This window comes from Lepisma saccharinum, chromosome 28 (assembly GCF_977018435.1).
Source record: "Lepisma saccharinum chromosome 28, izLepSacc3.1, whole genome shotgun sequence".
Classification (NCBI taxonomy): Eukaryota; Metazoa; Arthropoda; class Insecta; order Zygentoma; family Lepismatidae; genus Lepisma; species Lepisma saccharinum.
Genome location: NC_139256.1, coordinates 17232405 through 17257537, shown reverse-complemented (window position 1 = coordinate 17257537; position 25133 = coordinate 17232405). Strand labels below are relative to the sequence as shown.

Here is a 25133-nt window from a genome sequence, read left to right as displayed (position 1 = left end):
CCTTCCAAGTCTCAGTTCCAACAGCCAACCTCCCCCACTCTGATCTGGGAGTTTATATATGTTTGGTTGGCGTCTGTTGCCAACCGCCCTTCTTTCAAAATTTTTAATCTTTAACAGCTAAACTGCCCGCCTTTCTTTTGAACGTTCGAAACACGAAGAAAGAACAGAGCTACATGGTTTTTATACATGGAATATATACTAACCTAAAAATGCATAATAAATTGAGATACTCTTATCACATATTTTTATATATGTAATTACCTAATTAATTAACATATTAATAAATATTTCAATAAGGAAAAAAAAACACTGTTGCCCTGACACGGGGCCAGGGTAACACACGTTAGGAGGAATGCAGAAGATGAGATTCCAAGGAAAGTAGTTGATGGTAACCTAGTAATAGGAAGACCAAAAACTAGTTGTGAGGACAATGTAGGAAGGGATGCCTGTACAGCTGGAGTAAGAAATCGGAGAGGAGTGTCTATGGATCGGGACCCACCCGAGGCTATAGCACCGAGGAGTGTGTGATATCACTAATGAATTTACAGTATTGGTTAAAATTTCATATCGGTCCATCCATAGTATGATACAATGTTTCAGATACTCACTTCAGTGACCAGTCTCTCCTCATGCTTGTTAAATGGACAATGGTTTCAATTAGTAGGTACTTGGTGTACCCATATAACCAGCTCTCTGGGGTCTTCCCTCCCTCTTCCTCATCACTGACCTCAATGGGCATTTTTGGTGATGATGTCTGAAACAAGGCCTGGAAAGATATACAGAGTTAATATTATAACAAAGGTATTAGATATTTGACACTTTTTAAATTTTACATTGCATTTCTGCCTTTCTAGGTTAATCACGGCAATGTATTGTAGTGGTATTTTAGTTATTTGCGTCACTTTTCCGTCACATCTGAGATGATAAGGATGAGTGATGCTGAGAATAATATAACTTAAATGACGAAGAGTCTGATGTAGGCATGTGTTTTAATTGGATTAATCAGTATGATGAAATCCCCCTCCCTCCACTATGTTCATGTTCAAATTATGACAGAGCATACTGTCATTAAAAAATATGCATTCACACTACACTTTGCAGTGAATTTACCTTGAAAGTATGACAACTGTAGAAGACCTGCAAATCATAACTCCAGGGTCTATTGTACAAGTAATATGATGGTACAAATACTCCACTCAAGGAGGCAATCATTTAGCAAAAAATGCAATCTATGCGAAACAGCGCATCTGATAGTACAATCCACATCTATGTGGAGGCCAAGAAAAATTCACCCAACCATAATGCAATTACTAGCTGCACCAAAGGTACGTAATCAGGAAGAACTTTGTCGCATAGGAGACTACCACTGCTTGACTTCCCTGGTTCTGCATTGCATCGTACTGCTGCTCCCAAGGGCCTTCAACCAAACGGAAATCCGAGATGATGATGTTCATCGTTAAGTTCCAAACCACTGTACTGGTGAGTTTGATCAGTCCCAACATAGTAAGTTTGCCCCACCTCCTTTTTTAAAAGAAAGTGCAGAGTTAAAAACCTACCATCTAGCTGTAGACCAATGAAACAAAATGGTTTACTTTGGTGAAATGAGAGATCGTAGGAAGTGCAAAATAAAAACATATACGTGATGGAGATCAAACATTTGTTTCAGTCATAGAGTACAATGAAAATAGGACTTGAAAATAGTAATAATAGGGTCAAGTGCCCATATTTCGGATACCAAGAAATTTCCACCTTAGAACAGCAGCGTCGAAGTGCATATAGTGCCAACTAACATGCTACTTCGTCCCAAAGTTTCACCCTTGTGCGTGACTTTGAGCAATGTTTCTTTAGTGTGTGGCTGATATTTCTGACTTTTCCGGAGTTTTGATGTAATATTTCACTATCCAAATTTAAGGCCTACAATTGGAAGGTTAGTATTTACTCACTTCTGTCTAAATTTTATATAATCTTGAGAGATTCAGCAAACATTATTACGTAGTTTCAGTCACATTATTTCAGAGGGGGAACACACAGAATCGCCATATTGAATATGCTACTGGGTTTCCTAATTTCGGATGCTACACTGGTACCTAATTTCGACTATCCGAAATTGTGCACCCTTTCCAAATACTCATTAGTAATCCTATCCGAAATTAGGAAATACCCTATCCGACATTAGGCAACCTTTTTGTCAGGCTAAAAATATGCATACAATTCTTTGTTTCATAAAATATACCAAGTATTTCTTATAACTGTTAATATAACTTTCAGAAACATTAATAAATATATGTTCAATGTTTATCAACACATTTATGGCTTATTTTGTTTACATTTACGTAGGTATTGAAAATCTAATTTGAAATTAAGTATCCGAAATATGGGCACTTGACCCTACATTATTTTACATTATACAATAACCCATCAATTTGCAGATATTTATAGAAATATTTGTGTATCTGTCATATGGAAATATTGTTGTGAGGGGAGGTGAATAAAATCATCCCTTCATTGCCAGGGCTACTTGAGTCTAGTGGGGGAGGAGGGGAATCCCTGCCCCCTCCCCTGCTAATTTGCACCCTATATGTAACACCTTTCACAGTTTGAGCATTTAATGTTGAGAGAATACATGTTAAAGTCAAGCTTTTCAATGATAGATTTGGTTTATTTTACTTTGCTTTCTGCAACTTTTGGCTAATCATGAGGATGAGGGATGATATGATGAAATTGATGAAGTGACACCCACAAAAGAAACCCATGCCTAGGCCAGGATTTGAACTCAAGACCCATGGCGTCAAAGCATGATGTGCTAACCACTTTGTCCCAGAGGCTGGCACCAAGTTAAGCTTTGGTCATCTACTACAAACTACTATTTCCTAATATGAATTATGTTACACGAGAGACAATGAGAGCATCTTACCTTTATCTGATCGGAAGTTGCATTTGACACATAAAACAACTCGTTAACTATGCACATGGAATTGCCAGAACTTATTATAACAAACACTCGACTGAAAGATTTCAATTGAGCCCCAGGTCTCTCGGATTCACGGAAGACACCAGTTACCGAAAGGAAGATGAAATTTTCCTGAAAATATCAAATAGAGAATTACTTCAAAAATACCAATTTTATTTTGTACCAGCTGATTACCCGGCATTGTCTGGGTATTTATTTATCCCAATCTTCTATTAGACAGGAAAATAATTTTATTTACAGGTATTTAAAAATTAGGGATGGGACGATATGAAATTTTGGCCGATACCGATAAAGTACCGATATAAAATTTACCGATACCGATAACCGATCCGATATAAAATTAGAAATGGTCCTGGAAGAACCTGAAAAGTTCATTGACCTCCTTAAAAAATGTGTGTTTCAAAGTGACTGCAGTGGAAGAGAAATTGCATATTTAGACATTTACTTTTTAAAAAAGTAGAGCATGGAGATTATCCAAAAAAATTACAACAAAAATGTCAGAATTTTGCACTAAACTATCAGATATTTATCGATATATCGGATCGGTAAAATAATCGGTAATTTTACCGATAATCCGATACACCGGTATGCCTATATCGGCTGATACCGATAGAGTACCAATTAATCGGTCCCATCCCTATTAAAAATATAAGTACAGTATACAAATTATAAAGTAAAATCTTTGGATTCCACACTAATATCGGTCGTTTTTGATTATTTTTACATGCCACGCCCTTCCCACCTCCCACCCACAGAGGTGCCAGGGGTGTCTTACCCTCACAGTATTTCTTTCCAGATTGTAAGTCATACGTGTACAAAGTTTGGTTGAAATTGCTCTAGACGTTCGAGAGTTATGTCATTTTTGGCATTTTGATTTTCACCCCCTCTCTCCCCTCATGCCGATAGGTGATGAATTTGTAGGGCATTGGGAGTGTCACTATTCATCTTAGTGACCCCAAAAACTATGGATTCCACACTAATATGGTGGGGGTGGGACCAATACTAAATTCCGCACAAACAGACATCCATGATTCTATTCAATCCCACACAACAATAGTGTTTCTCGGGTTGTCTAACATTCAGGCTGATATGACATTGTGTTGCGAAAATGCCCGATATTTGCGGTCCCATATATGCCACAAATGATCTACATTAGTGTCGAATCCATAGTTTTCGGAGTCGCTAAGCTAATTGGTGACATTCACGATCACATTTAAAATTAGTTACATTTTACACTATAGTTAGAATTCATTATTTTCCTATCTAATACAAGATTGGGATAAATAAAAAACTGAGCAATGCCGGGTAATCAGCTAGTAGAAGATAAATTTTGGAAAGACCGATAAAATACCAACATTAATAACCAATAACAATAACAGATTCAATATAAAATTGTAAATGTTCTGTGAAGAACATACACAGAGATTCATTAACCTATTTAAATAATGTATGTAACATGGAGACTGCAATGAGTTTTCATTTGATAATGAAACTGCATATTGGCACATTTACTTTACACAATTAGTGCACTTGAATTATATATTTACATCCTCAAAAAAATTGTAACAAAATGGAAGAATTTTGAACTAAATTAGAGACTACATATAGGAAGAAGAAAAATTTTGGGTCCAAAACACCAAGGTGCAATCTCATGTGTCAACATTCTCCACATGCAACGTCTCCCCAGTTAATGCAGTATATATCAAAAGGAGGAAATCTCTGAGCTTTAGATGGTTACTGCAAGATGGCTCCAGTGTTTATGTGACTTTGCAGCAGTCTGAGAAAATAAGAAACCATAATTTTCAGATAACTATGCTATTAAACAAATGCAAGTGATGTGGTAACAACATATGATATTAGTTCATTCAAATGAAAAGGTCAATTTTATTTTTTCTGAAAAAGCATTTTATGTGAGGCAGTAATTTCATGTGTTTTGTATACCCACAGGTATATGTGGTTTTAGTAATGAGGCATCTGCGCATGCGCAAGTGTGTCCAGGTAGCACGTGTCCGTTATCTAATCACCTTCACTTTCTTCCCCCCAGGTGGAACGCTGTGCTGAACAATGGGGCTGCCATTAAGGGATGTGTCCAAGGAAGAACGGCGGGCTGTGATTCGGTTTCTTGATGCCGAAGGAGTACATCCAGCGGACATTCATAGGAGAATGGAAGTTGTGTATGAAAAATGTGTATCTGACAAAACAGTGAGAAAATGGTGTAGGCATTTTCGTGGTGGACGAAACACATTGAAGGACGATGCTCGGCCGGGACAGTTGAAAAATTGCATTCCTGATTGTACAGTGGCTGCTATTGACAACCTTATTCAAGAAGACAGACGAATATCCCTGACAGCCATTAGCGAAGAAGAGAAAGTGTCATTGGGTAGTGTACATGACATTGTGAAGCACAGATTGGGTTACAGGAAAGTGTGCGCACAATTGGTGCCAAAGTGTTTGTCAGAGGAACAAAAAATGTGCAGAATCGGAATGTCATTGGATCATTTGATGCGATACAGGAATGAAGGTGAGGACTTTATCAGCAAAATCATTGCTGGAGATGAATCCATCTGCCCATATTACCAGCCAGAATCAAGGAGAGACAGTATGGAATGGAAGCATACAGGATCACCAAAACCAAAAAAAAAGCAAGTCACAACCTAAAGTTGGCAAACTTATGATGACCGTATTTTTTTTATGCTAGTGGAGTCCCTTCCAGAGGGACACACAATTAACGCAAACACGTACTGTGAAACACTGCATCGTTTACAGACATCAATCAAGAATAAGCATCGAGGAAAACTCAGCAAAGGCATCATTTTACTCCAGGACAATGCTAGAGCACAGCCAGCCAGACAGACACAGGATCTGTTGCAATCATTCCATTGGGAAGTGCTAGACCACCCTGCATACAGTCCTGACTTGAGTCCATGTGATTTTCACATTTTCAGACCTATGAAGAAACCCCTCAGGGGATGACGCTTTGCCTCAAGTCCTGAGCTGCAGCAAGCTGTCAGGGAATGGTATCATTCCCAGCACAAGGACTTCTTCTACCAAGGAATTCATAACCTTGTTTCAAAGTGGGACCAGTGTCTTACCTCATACGGTGAATATGTGTAGCCAACTACTGTAATAAAGTTTCTGCAAGGAAATGGACCTTTTCATTTGAATGCCCCTAATATAAAGAAACAAGCTGCATTAAACATTAACTTACAGTAAAATATACTAGGTCAACTGAAAATGTTGATTTTTCGTGCTTGGTCTTTGGCAGTTTTGCGTACAGTTCTATTATCTTATTTCTCCCCATGCACAATCGCTCCATCTTGTCCATACTATTTTGCAATTTCAGGAGGTTTCTGTTCACGGAATCATAATGGGCAAGCCTGTGGGTTTAAAAATAAATATATTAACAATTATCAAGTTGCAATTAAACATTATACCTAGTCTCGCCATAAATACTGTTACAATGTAAATAATGAAGAACTGAGCAGTGGTTAACACATTTGGGTTTTTGGTTGTTTTTAAAAAAAAAACATAGAAAAACTATTTTTAATTTGTTTTTATTACCACACATTTCTTAAATCTAAAAAAAACTTCCTCTTTTCAATGAACAAAAATTTGTTAAATTTTCTTTTCATTTTCAGACATTTTTGAATATTTTTTCAACAATGTTTTGTGAAAAAAAAGTACAATATCGTAACAAATGTTAATATACATATATTTTAAGTTCGTAATCTGGAAATTTCAATAATTACCTACATAAACTATCAATACACCTTTTGAATCTTGCATAAAGATACTTCTTATGTGCACATAAAATAATTACAAATTACAGGTAATTAGCTTTGTATGAAAAAGTGGCTGCAGGACAGGACCAGACGATGTATCAGTTGGTTCTACGTCATCTGCAAAAATTAAAGAAATAAATAAATAAACTAAATAAATAAAATAAATTTCCATTTGACATACACTATACAAAATAATAAATGAAAAACTAAAAATACATCAGTGCATGTAGGAGAATCAAGCAAGAGGCAAGACGAATAGACCCCAAAAAAATACCTCTTCTCACTTCATTCATAAAATACTAGAGTTTGCAACACTGTTTATATTGTCAACAATTAATTATTACGAATATAACCTACCTTCCAAATCTTCAAATTCATCTCCATCATCAAAATCATCGCTAACTCTGAAGCGGAATGCTCATGCAGAATTTCTGCTATGCAGTCTGGATCTAATGACGCCATTCTAAACAATGCAACCGACCACAAACAGTCGCAGGTGCGAAATAAAAATAGCATATGAGTCACCTAGCAGTCGGAATTTCAACACAGGGGCTTGAATGAACATGCACATGAGACGAAGTTCGAACATAGCCCGTCGTTCAATCGGCAAAGCTATTGCATACCGCAGGATGGGCTATGCCCGTCGTGAGACCCCAATGTGTTAAAGATATATTAATGTAACTTTACATGGCACTTATATGGAGTATTGACCACAATTAACACCAATCAGTTTTCAAAATGACCACCTTTGGCACGCACACAGGCTCAAACCTTTCCAGGCCACTCATCTATTGCAGAACGAATGATGTCCACTGAAAAATCTGCCACTGCTGCTACCAAGGAACGCTTCAAACTGGCAATTATAAGGTGCCTCATCTTGCAGACAATGCCCTCAAGCACTGACCACAATTTGTAGTCCAATGGATTGAGGCCGGGGCTGCTAGAAGGCCAGTCTGCAGGTGAAACGAAATCAGGCACGTGATGCTCGAGCCACTGTTGTGTTAATCGTGCCTTGTGGACTGGAGCAGAATCTTGCTGGAAACTCCACTGTTGGTTTGCAATGTGCTGCTTAAATCTTTGAGAATGGGCTCCAGAACTGTGTTTGCATATGTTAGTGCATTGGTTTTAAACCCCTTTTCACAAAAATGCAACTGGGCGGCACCAGAATAACTCACCCCCACCCCAAACCATCACTGAGGAGGGACGATGGCCCCTCTGAATTTTGGGAACTTGTTGACAGGCCTTCTGCGAGCTAGTGGCATACACCCCATCATTCTGGCAGTTCAAGCTCTCTTCAATCGTGAAGATTTTCTCATTGGTGAAAAGAATCCTCTGATGTCTATTCTGGGAGTAAAGCTGCAGGAGGCGTCTGCATTTCACCAGCCTCTGCTGCTTCAGTCGTGCGTCAAGGTAATGTCCGGTAGATCAGCGATATGCTTTAAGTCATCACGAAGTAGACTGGACATCGATCCTTTCGATACATTTATCTCATGAGCCATCACTGCTTCCAAACTGGATTTCGGCGAACACGTGCCGCCACTGCCTTCTGTACTACTGGGGTCCGCACAGTGCAAGAAACGACTTTGTCGCGGGCGATCCTTAACAGACCCGGTTTCAGTGAAGTGCTGGATGGTCTGGTGCACAACCATTCGACTGATTTTCAACTTTTTAAGGTCTGGATAATTTTACTGGCTGATTTCCCAACCTGGTGTAATGCTATCACAGCGACATGGTTTTCGTAGTCTCCCCATTCCATGTTGACAGCTGCAGGTACGTGCTTTCTCTTTCACAGCCACACTCACAAGGATGCAGCGTGGAAGCCATCACATAGGTGGCAATCGATTGTTTACACTTGTTAGGTGGTATACGTCAGAAGTTTGTAACAGTATTTATGGCAAGACTGGGTATAAGTGTTACTAATTAAAGTGGCGATATCTGTGTGCAGCTTAAACCCTGAAAGGATTATGACATTTTATTACAGTTCTCATAAATATAAGGGCCAAATTCATGTACCCTTTTAAACTAAAATAAATTTTCAATATTTCATATTAATTATCTATTGGTACCGTCATGGATACTTCTAGGTTATACAACCATTAACCTTCAGTGGGATGTTACAACCCAGAAGTGTCCATGAGTGTACCAGTAAAAACTTTTCATTTGTCAATCAAAGTACATAAATATCTGTTTTTCAAAATATTGTCTACTCACGAAACTAAGACTTTCACAATATGTTTTGTCCACAATGGGTTTAATTTCATAAAGGAATTATTAATTATTTTTGTGACTCCAAAACAAACTGTTCTTTAACCCTTGGTTTACTGATACAGAGCAATAAATGTAGCTGTTACATGTAAAGTCACATGTTTGAGTTGCTGTTTTAAGTCCACTTTATGCACAGTAAGGCTAATCGGGACTGGACCTACAGTTTAAAGTGGGATCCGAACCACTTGTGCCTCCACCGGGTATCGAACCCGGGACCCCTTGATTACAAGGCAAAGACGCTACCACTGCACCATGGGGGAGGCATAAAGTCACATGTAAATGTATGTGTGTGTGTGTGTGTTTTTCTTTCTCAAGAATGAAGATAAAGTGGGTATGAAAAAGCATGCCAGGCTTGTTGAAATATGTGAGTGGCAGGGTGGGTAATGGGAAAGGTGGGGGAGACAGAAGGGGGCTAGGATTTGGGTTGGAAATTTGCTGAGTCACCTTGGTCATGCTAAGGAATATGGTTGCACTCATGGTTAACTCTCTCCCACCATTTTTTCACTGGATTGTTGGTGGATTGGGATAAGGGGTGGATGATCACTATGAGGAAGCAGTCATTGAAGGGGGGGTATTATGACAGCTGGTGTGGGTGGCAACAGTGACATCCATGTTCTTGGTTCTTCATCCTGAGGTTGAGAGTAGTGGATGTTCAGGGTAGCTACGATTTTTCGATTATGAAATTCCATGACTTTTCCAGGTTTTCCAGACCAGAAATGAAATTTTTCAGACATGTTTGTCATGATTATTGCTTTTGAACCTCATGTTTTTCAATTACATATGCAGGCACGTTAATTATTATGAATATGAATATACACAGTTATTAGCTGAAAATTTACCAAGTGATTAATATAATGCTATTCAATGAAAAAATAAATAACTATTGTACTTCCCAATTTTCACTAAGTTATTACAATTAAGGTTGTGTAAATAAATAAATAAATGTGGCATATATCAAAGCTTTACAATGTAACCTGTATACAACCTCAATTATAAATGAGAAACAACAAAAAATTAGGTCATGTACCTTTAGAAAATATGCAATAATTTAATGATTGTATTTTTTAATTTATTGAAAATAGTACATATTTCGGAAATTCAGAACGTGAATGGGGCCGGTGACCAATCATACACCTAAAAAAAATATATACTTTGGATTTGGTTTGAGTTGGTGTTTTAAGTCCACTTTATGCACAGTAAGGCTAATCGGGACTGGACCTACAGTTTAAAGTGGGATCCGAACCACTTGTGCCTCCACCGGGGATCGAACCCGGGACCCCTTGATTACAAGGCAATGACGCTACCACTGCGCCATGAGGGAGGCCCATATATACTTTGGAATCAAATATCTAAATTATTTGAGTTTTCCACATGCTGGAACCAATTTTATATTACGGAAAACATCGAAATCTGTTCATTAAAAGGTAACAGTTCCGAATGTTTTATGATTTTTTTTTTCAAATTTTCCTAGCAGGAAGGCAAATCATCATAGAATTTTGGCAATCATTGTGACACGAAATTTGAACCTTCCTTAAAATAATGAGCACTATTTGGATTTGAAAAAGTTATTTATGTTGAAAAAAAAAACAACTTCAAAATGACCTTACACAATCATACATGCTTCCCATGGACAAGGTATTCTCCGGTTGACAAGCGACAGTAAGTATCGTTAACTACGACAGTAAGTATCGTAAACAAGTGGGAATGAATGTAGAAATAAATCTGAACCTTAGTAAAGTGCATTCAGGGTCTTTATTTTAATTCTAAGACAACCAAACCTGACCTTCCTAACCTAACCACAAAAGCATATATTGACAAAATCTTAAGTAATCCCTAAAACTCTGCAGTATGTGTTAAAAGACATAAATCGAAATCGAACCATGTAAAAGTAGCATTTGTAGCATGATGAAATCGTAATAAAACAAAAGGAACTTGGGCCCATTCTCACCACTTTTCAGCATAATTTCATTCTACACGCAAAAAATACGTAAAATTACTATCGGCATCAAACCAACATTCCTAACCTAAAAACGGTGTGTGACCAGTGTACACATTCCTCTATTTCGCACCAGTTTTTAAAAAAATAAATTTGTTCTACATGCACAAAACACGTGCATATTCGAATAATGACGTCACTGATACTGCATAAAATCACTAATTTCTCGGGTGTAACACATCTGTGCAATGTAAAACTACGACGAGCAAATGAACTAGTTGATCAGGTTGTTTCTGAACGGGTCGCAAACGAAGGACTCAAATTCACAGAACAGGTTCACGGGAGGGAACGAAGTAGTGAGTCCCTTTGTTTTTACTCGGCGTCCTCACCCGTCCAGTGTGACGTCAACCACAACCAGTTACGTGAAAGTCTGCTCTTCAAGCTTTATTGCAGATCCAAAACCAATGAACTGTCCAAACACCAACCTGCTCCAATTCACGTATCAAAAGAGAACGGGTGTGTTCTTGAAGAAAGGAAATTTCCTCACCACACACAAAGCTAAAGCAACATTTTTTCCGCAAGAAATTCTGAGGATGGCTGGTGCGTAGGTTTCTAGAGTAGCTTGTTCTCTAAGGAAAAATCTCATGCCTCTTCAAATTCCGGTCTTGAACAGGTTCACAAGAATGAGTCACAAAATGAACAGACGGTTATAACAAATCCAAGAACCTAGATCCGAGAGTGAATAAATATAGAATCGAAATACGAAGGATCCATAATTTTGTACGTAACAGACTAGAAGTCATAATGACGAAAGGAACAAGTTTCTGAACTGAATCTTTTGGGCGGACTGGAATCACAAGAACCGAATTTGGATGTGGAAAGGAACCGTTCATTCATTTTGTAACTGGTTCTCCTGCAACTCCAAAAAGTGTATAAATAACAGAGGGTGCGTTCCGAAAGTCTTAACGAAACGAACGCATTCAACGAAAATAACTGGGCTCGTGAATCTGGTGAAACCAGTTATTTTACAGACTTATGGGACACGCTAGGCGAAAGCGCAGGCGCAGCGATTTGTTTAGAGAAAGTTTCCGCATGGCGTCAGCGGAAGGGATGTCCTTATGGCAAAAATAAACTCTATTATGGCCACTGTTACTCATTTTAATCACATTCTAAGAACGGTCAAGGCATACTTATCTTGTGCATGTTGCTTCATATCGCTATCTGTTAAAATTATAATACATTTTCCGAACTAGTGCAGTTTGAATCCATCAGCACGCGCTTTGTCTGCAAGGAGCAGACGATTTTCACGGAACAAACCAGCATCCTGGCCCGTGCGTTTGGTGAATCTCGTTCTTGCACGAAACGCACGGAATGCGACTTTTGGGACAGCATAGTGAAACTCACGAAACGCACGGAAGCACTTATGGAACGGCCAGTTACCATAACTCGTTTAACGCGTTAAACTCGTGCGACTTTCGGAACGGGCCCAGAAAGTATGCAAAATTCCCTGACCAACCAAATTCCCTGATTTTTCCCGATTTTCCAGTCACGTAACAACCCTGATGTTGCACCCAGGTAAAAGCTACCACAGATGTTGCAGGTTAGGATATGGTTGAGATGTGAGGTGAAGAGGTATCATATACAGGGAGGTTATTTCAGTCGTTCACCGCCAGCGTGACGGCCGTTCCGCGGACTCTTCATGCAACAGGTCCCGGCAAATTGCGTTCAGGAAGTCCGTAACAGAAACCGCTTGTTTTGTAATGTTTCCACTTTTCACAATTACAGTTACAATTACAATTGAAATAAGCACGTACCTTGTCGCACGGATGCAGGAAAAGGTGTCCTCCCAAATACAAATATTTCTGGCACCTTATTTCTGACATCTAATCTTAGATTAGTCATCGCTACTTTATTCTCAGTTGTCGCGACAGCGCCTGCAGCTTATCGGGGGTTGGGTGAGTTGTCAGCAGCGAGAGGGCGCTTCATACTGCACGTGTCGGCAGTGATGACAACCGTAGGGACATGTCCCTACGCATAGGGACTTTTCACTAAATTTCGCCCGCGTAGGAACGTAGGGACAGATTTTGCCAAATGAGGGAAAACGTAGGTACTTTTTTCAATCTTGGTAAATTACATTTTATGAATTAGTTTATCTGGATACTTTAGCGAGGAGGAGAAAAAAGAACTAACTAACAGATCTCCATCAGAATTTTGGAACATGTTATCGGTTACCAAAAACTTTCAAGGCAAGTTCCATTTTGAAAACATTTCCACTCTCGCGAAAATAGTGCTAACATTGCCGCATTCTAACGCGGAAACGGAAAGAATATTTTCAATGTTAAGTGATACAAAAACAAAAAAGGGAAATAAAATGGGACCAAAATTGTTAAAGAATGCAGGAAATACAGCATCACCAACCAACATCTATCTCTTCACAGCAGCAGCATGTATGACTTCAAATAACATAATCAACAGTAAACGACTCAACGTTATTCATTAGGGGTGTGCTGGATTCTTTACTTTAAAAAGTCGTTAATTCTCGACGTTTTCTGCCTTGTAAGTTTCTGGAACTTATCGAAAGTTGTAAGTTTTTATTCTAGAAATGCAAAAACAATCACTTAAAGTGAAAATGACTTGTAAAATTCGAGATTTCCAGTGCTTCGGGAAATTTGGAACATTTCCCGTCCAGAAAATTTTCCGACTTGGTCGGGAAATTGCAAATTTTTCAGTCCCGAATGTCGGGATTTAAAAAAATTACCGTCCCGATCCCGTCCCGACCCAAAAAATTCTGTCCAGCACACCCCTATTATTCATTAAGGCAAGAATTTACAATACCGGACCCTTCTGTAATTTCTATGCTACGTCTTATACTCACGAAATAATTATTCGTGATTATTTATCTCAAATTAACATGTTGGGGTGAGGGGGAAAAAATGTTCATTAACGTGTAGAAGTTGTAAAATAAGCTTTTCAATTCTCGCAATGATTCTCCGTATACAAGTATGGTAGCCATATTTGTTGATATGAACAAATTAAAATTAGTTACGCTGTCTACAGCGTTGCCACACTGTTGATTTCATACTTGGAGAGCATGGATCGTGTAAGAATGGCGGAAGAGAACAGTAAAAAAGTTGTTAATGTTGTACAGATTGTTAGGTGGAGTGTGCAGGAGGATGGCTGTGGGCTAATTAATAAACTTATGGATATTGCCCAAAGAACGTGCTTACAAGTGACAGCGACAATCACGATGTAGAAGAACTGATTTGATTACAGGTAAATTTGGCAACAGTACATCAATCATAAAATTGCAGGATACGAAAATGGCGTCTTCGATGATGAACGTTTGCCGTTAAAGTGCTACGAAAATAATATTTTTTATCCGTTCGTTATCACAATTACCGCAAAACCATTCAGGAATAGCCCCACTGACCATTCTCGGTAAGTTTAGGTTAAGTTAGGTTAGGCAAACATAGTTAAAATTTGGGCTCGAAAAAAACATGCACGGGTAGCCCAACAAACCATTGACGGATAGCCCCACGAACCATTCAGGTACGGTTAGGTTAGGTTAGGATAGGCAAACATAGTTAAAATTTGGGGTCGTAGTAATATCAGGAATGTATATTTCGTTTTTTAAGTATTGGAAACACAAAATCTTCCGGTAAATAATAAGCAATCGTGCCGATCGCGGACCACTCAATGTCACTTATTTTGCAATTTCTACACGTGACCCCCCAAATTTTAACTTCAAATTCGTGATTAGGAGGCCTCAATTAGTGAGTATGCGAAATATTACAAAAAATCGGGGAGAGGTCCTGTATTGTAAATTCGCTCCTTCATTAATTGTGGAAGCACCGAGCAGAAAGATTTGGTAAGTAAATGTGTATATTTTATCTTCTGTTTGCATGCTCATGAGGTGTTTTTTTTTTTAGTCACTTTACTTGGCGTAGGGACATTTGGTCAGTTGTAGGGACATTTTGACTACGTCTGTAGGGACATTGCCGAAAAATGGTTAGCAACACTGTCGGCTACCAGACGTCAGTGTTCGTTCATGTTCAATTCTGTTTGCTTTCAACAGTACGCGTGTTGCTTATACTGTGTTATTGTAATGTGCTTACTCGTGGCCAGTGCTTTATTGTGTGTTAATTGTTATTCATTCATTACTTATGTCGTTAAACAAATATAGTCTTGAACATAGAGTTTTTATGTACGATAATTACGTGAAAACGAATTCTTGCAGAAAAGTGGTCAGGGATTACGATAGACAGGATCTCTTGAACCTAAGAAACGTGTTGTATTGCTGTTGGAAGGAAGTCATTTTCAACATCTCTTATAACACAGGAGGTTAGTGATCATCATTATTATTACTTTTAAATATCATTTTACGCTTTCGGTTTGCTTTATGCGCCGGGATGCTGTCTTCCCTTTCTGTCAACTGAGGATAAAGTAGCGATGTCTAATCTAAGATTAGATGTCAGAAATAAGGTGCCGGAAATATTTGTATTTGGGAGGACACCTTTTCCTGCATCCGTGCGACAAGGTACGTGCTTATTTCAATTGTAATTGTAACTGTAATTGTGAAAAGTGGAAACATTACAAAACAAGCGGTTTCTGTTACGGACTTCCTGAACGCAATTTGCCGGGACCTGTTGCATGAAGAGTCCGCGGAACGGCCGTCACGCTGGCGGTGAACGACTGAAATAACCTCCCTGTACAATGATGTTTTTTAAGTTGTGGAGGGGAGAACTTGAAAACAACTCTGGAGCTTTTCCGAAGATGTCTCTGTTGTTTGGATCACTGTGGAGAATGGGGAGAAGACAACATAGGGCAGTGGCCTTGAACTCGCATGCAAAATCTTGGCTGTAATTTAGCGGCCCTCTAAATACAGTAATGAAATAAATAAACAATGCAAACCAGTGAACTTAAAATATGTGTGAGAGTCAGAATTTCCTGTTCTGTACAATCATTGCCCTCTATTCGGTATCACTTATGCCTGCAGACAGCTCTTTTCCAAAATGAAGAATGTGGAATTAAATTTGGAGAATCGACTTACCGACACACATATCTTCTAAACTGTTTGCCAGTAGCCTCGTCAATCTTCAGAGCAAATATTCACATGCTGGTAAATAAAAACAATCACATTGAAGGGGTAAATGATGATTCTTGTGTATGAATGGTTAGTGTGTTTTTTTTTTTAAACAAATATCATGCAACATTGTTTCATTGCGCTTATTTGTTGAATTTCAGCAACTTACCTCAATTTTAAACTTGACAATAATCTTCACAATAGTTGCCCACAGTGATACATTCTTTCATGGAAAAAGAGTACAGTAAGTGAATGTATATTGAACAACAGAAACCATGCACTTAGTATTTGTAAAGCTCATCTCTGGATGTGCTGCCCATCAGTTCCTGATAGAATGCAAATACAGACCAATATAAGAAAAACATTGAAGGCTGCTGGCATAGGATGTCTGATTTATTGAGGTGGGGCTGGTATCAGGTGACAAATGCAGTGGGATTGGACGTCAGTTTCTTGGTGGGGTGTGGGAGACATCTCATGATATTTGTTCAGCGACTAGGGTGGAAGAATAGCAACAGATGACCAAGATCTGGTGCACGTGGAGGTTGTAATTCAAGTGTTGAGACATTGTCCTCTGAGGGCCAGGAGGAATAAAATCACTTTCTTGTTATGGAATGGGTGACAATGGAAAAGGTAGATGGTGCATGTGGTTGGTGGGTTTGATGTGAATGGATGGTTTCAAATTACCTTTCTCATATCCACATCCTGGAAGGTGATTTGATTAGTAGAGTGGGCTCAGGTGAACTTGATGCAACTGAAATGGTTGGTGAAAGTGGATAAGGATGGTACCCCGTGTGTCCAAAGCATGAAAAATGGATGATAAAACAGAGCCAGAGGAGTTGTATCGAGAATTTGGTATCCATTACTTCTGTTCGAGTTTGCCCATGAAGAGGATTGCATGAGATGGGGACCATTCTTATTCCCATGGCTGTGCAACAGATCTGGACCTAGTGTTTATCTTTCAAGGTAAAGACGTGGTGTGCAGTGTATGGCAGGAAATTAGTACTGGGATTGTGGGGTTAAGGTCAATGGTAGCAAAGGCATTTGGGGCAATGGTGGAAAGCCACTGAAAGGAAATGGTTGTGAAACAAAGGTATGAGGGCAGAACTTTTACTGGAAGTCCATGAAGGCAGAAATTGTTACAGTGGGGGAGTTGCAGCTGGACACAATGGGACTGGCAGTGTTCAGGTTGTGAATTTTGGATAATATATAAAAAGTAGGGGGTGGGGGTTTTCTTGGATGAGTGTGGACACAGTAGTGTGTGTCAGGTCTTAGGAAGGCCTCAAGTGTAGATGAAAGCCTGGATTTTGCTGAGGTGTGTGGATGATAGATCAACAGTGGTGGATTTGTAGAAGGGGTTTGTAAGCTGGTGAATGGCTTCACCCAGGTAATCATGAGAACTTAAGAAGATTTATATACAGGGTGTAAATAAGAATTTGGAATAAAAATTTTGATGCTTATAAAATAGCATAAATTTCTGTTACCACTTTTTTACTTGTCAAATATCTGTGAAACTGCACTATGAATGGAAACAACATGGTTTCTACAAAAGTTGTTTAATTTTGTAAGAGGAATAAAAATATTAAACAAAAAAATTAGCTTTGCATTTCAAAAATTTGAGTGACCTTCAAAATGGCCACCTACTAAAGCATGCATAATGGCATTCTCTTCCCCCCTCCCTCAAAGTCAATTAACTTTTATTTGAAAATGCTTCATTTGTAGAGTAGTCACAAGAAAAGCTTGCCACAAAAATCTGCTCGGACTTTCGCCAACATTCGGGTCAACTCGGAAGCTCCGCCCTTTGTCCGAACGAAGGTTGACGCGTAGACGGATGTTTGCAAGGCAACAGCCGATCTAGGGGTCTCGACCGACTGAATGTTAACACACAAATTGAAAACTGTAAGAGGGGCAGCGAATTTAGTACTTTATTACAATTATGAATAATAGTAAAAATGTTAATAATAATACTTACGTAATGTTCCTAGTCGGCATCTTCTTGAAGTGGATGAATCCAACTCATTTCATCTTCACTGCCATCATAATCCATGGTGCTATCATCATCGCTATCAGTGTCGCTGTCGGCTCCCAGGTTGATGACAATCCGTTCGGATGCTTCATCCAATATGTGATCACTCTCAATGTACTTCTTTTCAATGTTGTTTACATGGCTACAGCGAGCTGCCCAATCCTCTGCTCCAATTGACTCTATATTTTCCATGAGCAACGTTCTTGCATCATCGAGGTTGAAAGTGACATTCTTTTGAGCTACATAATTTTTAGTTTCAGCCCAAATCTTTTCCACCGGGTTTAAGTCCGGATGATACGGAGGGAGGCGGAGGATAGTGTGGCCATAGCTGGCTAGCAGTCTGTCAATTTGATATGTCTTGTATGAGGGTTTGTGGGTCTTAACCAAGGCGTACAACTCAGGTTTCAACATCTCATCAGAATACGGAATTCCCTTCTCTGTCAACCAGTCCTGCATAACTGCCTTACGAGAGGATGACGTAGGTGCACGTTCACATTGCACATTATGGTACGAAGCATTATCCATTACGACTACAGAACTGGGTGGCAAATTAGGAATTAATTTCTCTGTCAACCATCTTTCATAGTTTTTGTAGATCATCTCGTCGTGATAGTCTCCAGTTTTTTGGTGGGATTTGAAAACTAACAAGGCATTGGGCACGAAACCTGCATGCACGATTATCTTTGGCCTTTAGAGATTGGTGCTTTCAAACCTTGTAAAGAACCATCACTCCAACAGCTCGTTTTTGTGTGCAAGCTGTGCAGATAAGTTTCGTCAGTGTAAACAATAGGCCTGCCTTCGTTTCGGTACCGTTTTACGCTCCTTATGTATTGCATTCGCAAAAACCTTATGTCATTCTTCTCCATTAATATTCTGCGCATGTCTTCTGTTTTTTTCCATCGAAATCCCAAGCTTCAAACTATCTTGCTTAGTGTAGTTTGTTACTAGTCTGGCCCCCCACACTTTACCTCCGCACTCGAGGTTCGATGCACTTCGTACTCGGCTCAGATTTGTCTAGGGGTATCTTTTTTTGTACGACAATGCACATGGGTTGCTACAAGTCAACATAATTATATAATTAACTACAAGAGACAACGGATAACCTTTGCGAAACCTTTATGATCAGGGGGATATATTACCTTGTCCAGCATTTGTGAAATTATAAACGGGAATTTTGGTTATTTTCTATAGTTTAATTAACGTAAAATTTGAAGTATATACAAGTCGTATCCGAACGTTCATTTCTCTAATTATCTATCGGGCCAAAACTCTAATTTTTGATGTTGGGATCTCTATTGTTTGTACCTGGATGCTTTACATTTCATGAATTACATCGGGAGTACGCTTGTCACAAGGTAGACTCGCGTTACTCCAAGAAACGTCTTAACAGGCGTGAGGTCGCCCGACGTGTACATTTCTCAACCTCCACGGTGACAAGGCACTAGGCTGCCCGGCGCACCGTAATTACTTCAAAATAACATCCAGTACAAATACCTTTTTACCTGTAAACTGGACACCAAGGCACTAGTTTGCCCGGCAATCCAATCTCTTACAGCATCTGTTTCGGGAGACCTGTCCTCCGGTCCTAGCTGACCGAAGCAAAAACAGCCTCTCCCTTCCAAGTCTCAGTTCCAACAGCCGACCTCCCCCTTGAGATCTGGGAGTTTATATACGTTTTGTTGCCGTCTGTTGCCAATGGCCCTTCTTTCAAAATTTTTGATCTTTAAGAGCTAAACTGCCCGCCTTTCTTTTGAACGTTCGAAACACGAAGAAAGAACAGAGAGCTACATGGTATTTATACATGGAATAATACGAACTTAAAATGCATAATAAATTGATTTACACTAATCAGACATATATATGTGTATACACTTGATTACCCAATTAATTAACATATTAATAAATATTACAATAAGAAAAAAACACTGTTGCCCTGACACGGGGGCAGGGTAACAAGTTACACCACCTTGAAACTGTATATCTTCAAACAACTTCCTATGAATATTTTCCAGCGTTGGTCTCTCGGCATTGGTTGTATGAAAATTGTGAATTGTTCGCCTTACCACACACTTATCAAAATCATCCAATTCACACTTTTTGACACATTTTGGTCTTCTTTTCCCCGGCATTGTAAACGATTCAACTTCCCCACTTTCAACCGTTCTCGCTTGTTGAAGCACACTCCGCACCGACCTTTCGGACACACCCGTTGCTTTCGCCACTTTCACTTGAATTTCTTTTACATTGCGAGGAGCACCTGTTTCATTTCTCATGAATTTGTAGACATTATAAATAACTTCCCTTGTTTGACTATGTAATGTTTTGGCACTTCTTAATTTAGACTTACGTGGGGCCATTGTTACGCTCTACAGCACATACACAGTCACGTAGAGCTGATATTTAAATATTTAAACACAGAACGCCACGAGCCGCCACAATTCCACCCACAATAACACTAACTCGCTCTTGCTGTGTGTGCACCGCAGGATGATACATACCGCTCGAGCCGATGATGAAGACTGTGCCCTGCAACGAGCATATTATCAAGCAGAGCAGCCCCGTGATGAGCATTGGGTCACACAGGCGAAATTGCGTTCTCTGCGCATCGGTGATTGTGGCAAGCTTTTCTTGAGACTACTCTAAGATATTTCGAGATACCAACTTAAACGATCCACCATGTATATTCCACATAGTAAATGTTGAACTTCCTTCCAGTAAAATAATAATAATTCCACAGACCAGACATCAATAAGTACAACTTACCATGATACATTGGAGGCCTCAAATGCTGCAGACAAAGAAAATGTAGCTGATTCATGGTAAATGTCCTGCATATTTTCCCTACTGCTTGAATCATACAATGTGAAAAAGTGTTCTATGAATCTGGCTGCAAACTCCTGTCCCTGCACACGGCAGAAGAATTCCTTTCTTCCTATTGGAATCCTTTTTCCACTGGATGCCACAGTGGTAATATTTTCACTAGCAGTAACCGGAACACTCTCTTGAACCTGCTTTTCTGTTGCCTTGGGGGTTTCTTCTTGCACAGTTATTTGGATGTTTTTAGGCAGCAAAGTAGACACTAGGGTGGCATTCGTCTTATAGTACATTATGTCACGTCCATCCTAAAAAGGAATGAAAAAAAACTGTGAAGGTAGTATACTTTTAATTACATTAATTACTCTAACTTAGTGCAAAATTCTACATTTTGTTAATTTTGTTATGAATATAAATATATACTAATTCATACTTTGATTTCACAAAGGAAATATCTAAATACACAATTTATTTTTCAAAGGGGGAAAAACCTAATGCTGTCACCTTCATATACTCTATGTGATCAGAAGTATCCGGACACCCACCTGAAAATAAAGTACAAGTTTGGGCAACTCTCCATCGGGAACACTGGCAGTCAATACAGTGTTGGCCCACCCTTAGCCTTGATGACAGCGTTCACTCTCACAGGCATACTTTCAATCAGGTGCCGGAAGGTTTCCTGAGGAATGGCAGCCCATTCCTCGCAGAGCGCCAAAATGAGAAGAGGCATTGATGTGGATCGGTGTGGTCTAGCACCAAGTCGGCATTCCAAAACATCCCAGAGATGTTCTATGGGATACAAATCAGGACTCTGCGCAGACCAGTCCATTAGTGGGACGTTCTTGTCGTCAAACCCCTCCCCCACAAGCCCTGCAGTATGGACGGGTGCTCGGTCGTTTTGAAAGACACAATGGTCATCCCCGAACTGGTCTTCGACGGTAGGCATCATGAAAGCTGTTAAAATGTCAACGTAAGCTTGTGCCGTGACATTGCCATGTAAAGCAACAAGGGGGCCAAGCCACCTCCAGGAGAAACATGACCACACTGTAACCCCGCCACCTCTGAATTTCACTGTCGGCATTATACAGGCTGGTAGATGTCGTTCACCAGGCATTCGCCACATCCACACCCTACCATCGGATCGCCACATTGTGTACTGTGATTCATCACTCCACACAACGATTTTCCACTGTTCTATGGTCCAGTTTCGACGCTACTTGCACCACACGAGGTGGTGTTTGGCATTTGTCTGTGGGAAGTTTGACTTATGGGCAGCTGCTCAGTCATGGAAATCAAGTTGCCGCACCTTGTGCCAAACAGTAATGGTGCTTGGAGTAGATCCTGATGCAGTTAAGAATTCCTGTGTGATGGTGGCGATGGATGATTCACAATAATGCTGTACGACCCTCTTCAACACTCGATGGTCTCTGGAGGTCAACATGAGAGGTTGGCCTGCACGCTTTTGGGTTGTACACATCCCTTCACTATAACTTCGGAAACAATGGGCAGAGGGATGTTTAAGAGGGTGGAAATCTCACACACAGACTTCCTACACAAGTGGCACCCAACCAACTGACCACGTTGAAAGTCTGTGAGTTCCTCAGACTATCCCATAATGCTGTATCACACTGTCTGCAGACTACTGAGTTCGCTGACTATGTGTTCTACGCGGTAGATGGCAGTACTGTGTCGCCCTCTATGGTAAACACACGTTTCGCGGTGTGTCTGGATACTTTTGATCACATAGAGTATACATTAAGTGTGGGGGGGATAAATCATTCAATTTCAATTTCTTCATGAAACATTTGCATTTTGGTATCGGATTGGTAGAATCTTTATGAGTAAATTTTATAGCAGTATTATAAAAAATTTCACATTAGTTCATTTGTAATAAATATCACTGCAATTTTGTAAATGCAAACTGATTTCACTTTTCTTCAAGGCAAAGTGTACAGATTTAACAAATTCTGTGATAAATCATGTGGCACAAGATGTCAAATAATAACAGTACTTTTTACCCTGTTTCTCTTATTAGTAGGGGCATGCATATTTCATTTTTGTCGAAAACACGAAATGTGAAATAACACATTGTAGTGTTAATTTTTTATGTTATTCAAATGTGTGAGGTGCACTTTGCTACCATGTTTTATTATGAAATGATGCAAAATGAACTGCAAAATGCAAAATAAACTCTTAAACCTGAAAGTTAGGGTTTATTTACAGATGACACCTCCCAAGGTCTGGATTATCCTGTGAGTTACGCTAATCACAGAAAATTGATTAATTCTTCTGTAAATAATTGAGAAGCAAAAATGAACTCCTTTACACAGGAATAAACTTAATATTCTGATAACTAAATAAATGTTAAGTTATAAGTGAAATGTTAATTTTGTGTAATAAATATAGTTTTCAAATCAAATTTATGTTCTTATTCACCATTTTAACACCAAAATACCAATTTATATACCACTTTTGATCCCAAAATATACCAAGTTTTTGTACCGAAATCTTGATGTTTTATTCAACATAAATATGTGGCTCCATTTATTAGTAAACTTATCGATCACAACAGTTCCTGCTACAGTTCGTTTCTGCTCATTTAGCATGAACAAATTCTAGCAGTGAACCATCCATACAATAGGTTCCCAATTTATGATATGCTGCTGACAGCCGGAGAGACTCCACACACCGGTATTCAAGGAAACAGGTGCCTCCTACACTTGGCAGTGCAGTGGTGCCAATGCAGAAATTTACTCAAGTAACAAAATCTAGATCAAAATTACTCTCTGAGGACCCATTTATTCTTACATCTATTAAAAGAAGATGGCACAGTTGATATAAGCCATAATTGTCACACTAATGGATATATGCCTACAAAACTCTGGTCCTTACACATGGCTAACCTGGGCTATATACTTTTGAGGTTGTTCTGATCTGCAATTTGAGAACAGCATGTATATGTGGCTGGGAATCCTGTTGGGTTGATTAGGTAGTGAATGTTTAAGGGCCAAAATGGCAAATGTAGACTTGGATTGGCAACAAAAGACCAGATGCAAGTAGATTCCAGTCCCCACTAATCGGTGCACAAAGGAGACCTATGCTCATGTTGCATCAGAAGCTTTTGGCTATTTGCCAATTTACATAGACTTATGCCTTCTTAGTTAATTGAATCCCTAGCTTTGGATTGCTTGTGCAACTTATTCCAGAACTATAACACTCACTACAACCACATGGCGCATGGCACTGAAACAATGAATGGTACATTAGCACACCAACTTGCTTGTCACCCATGTGCACTTCACCAAAGTTGCTTACTGACTGAGACTGAGGACTGAGGACTGCTGTTCACAGAATAATAAAAGAATGGTGGTTTCCTATGACATCATGGCTTTTGAGGACTCTGATTGGCTACTCAAGGCACCCTTGATTGATTGAGTTAGTGTTTTAAGTCCACTTTGTGCACAGAAAGGCTAATCAGGACTGAACATACAGTTTATAGTGGGATCCGAACTACTATGTGCCTCCACCTGGAATCGAACCCGAGACCCCTTCATTACAAGGTGACGACATTACCACTGCACCATTGGGGAGGCCCACTTTCTAGTAGGAACATGTATTTATGGCACTAAAAGCAATTATATAACATGAACGAATTTAACAATTAAATAATAAAATTTTAAGAGAGAATACAATGAAAGGCACATTAACACACACACAAACAGCATGCACACACACATATACACATATAAATCCGCACTTTCCAAATAGAGTCTAAAATAACTTACACATAATTCGAAACATTCATTGTGTCAAGTACGTGTTCACAAACTACATGGTTTATCTTGGTTCTTGTTGTTATTATGTAAATTCGTGCCATACAACACATAGCAATAATAAAAAATAAGATATATTATTGTTTCAATGAGATATAATTTGTTTCTCTAGTGAAAGAGTATCTTCTATAGAGTGATCTCATTATTGTTAATGCTTTTGTGCATTGCGCTGAGATATGCGCTGAAAAGATTTGGATCAAAAGTAAGACATAGATTTATAACCGTTGATGCATAAATTATCTTTTATTTAATATTAATTGTATAATAATTTACTTGTTCAATAATTGTTAGTGCCTAGATTTGTGTATACTAATTAATTCGTTTTAATTCTGGGCCATTAATCTTAATTCATTCTCATTGTTGGCATATCCAGAACAAAAAAACAATGTAAACTAAGCACAATGCAAAATGTTATGCTATGGTTAT

The 25133-nt window shown here is 39.1% G+C and overlaps 1 protein-coding gene across 3 annotated transcripts in view; it reads right to left on the bottom strand.

Annotated features, from left to right (window-relative positions):
• Positions 1-25133, bottom strand: part of LOC145980567 (nuclear RNA export factor 1-like) — a 73616-nt gene that overhangs the window by 3269 nt on the left and 45214 nt on the right. For all 3 annotated transcript variants that reach the window (XM_083113600.1, XM_083113601.1, XM_083113599.1), the window contains 4 exons: positions 20824-21182; positions 6180-6348; positions 2915-3082; positions 609-766 (listed from right to left, as the gene is read on the bottom strand). In XM_083113600.1, coding sequence (XP_082969726.1) covers positions 609-766; positions 2915-3082; positions 6180-6348; positions 20824-21182 — 854 coding nt within the window. The remainder of the gene's footprint in view (positions 1-608; positions 767-2914; positions 3083-6179; positions 6349-20823; positions 21183-25133) is intronic.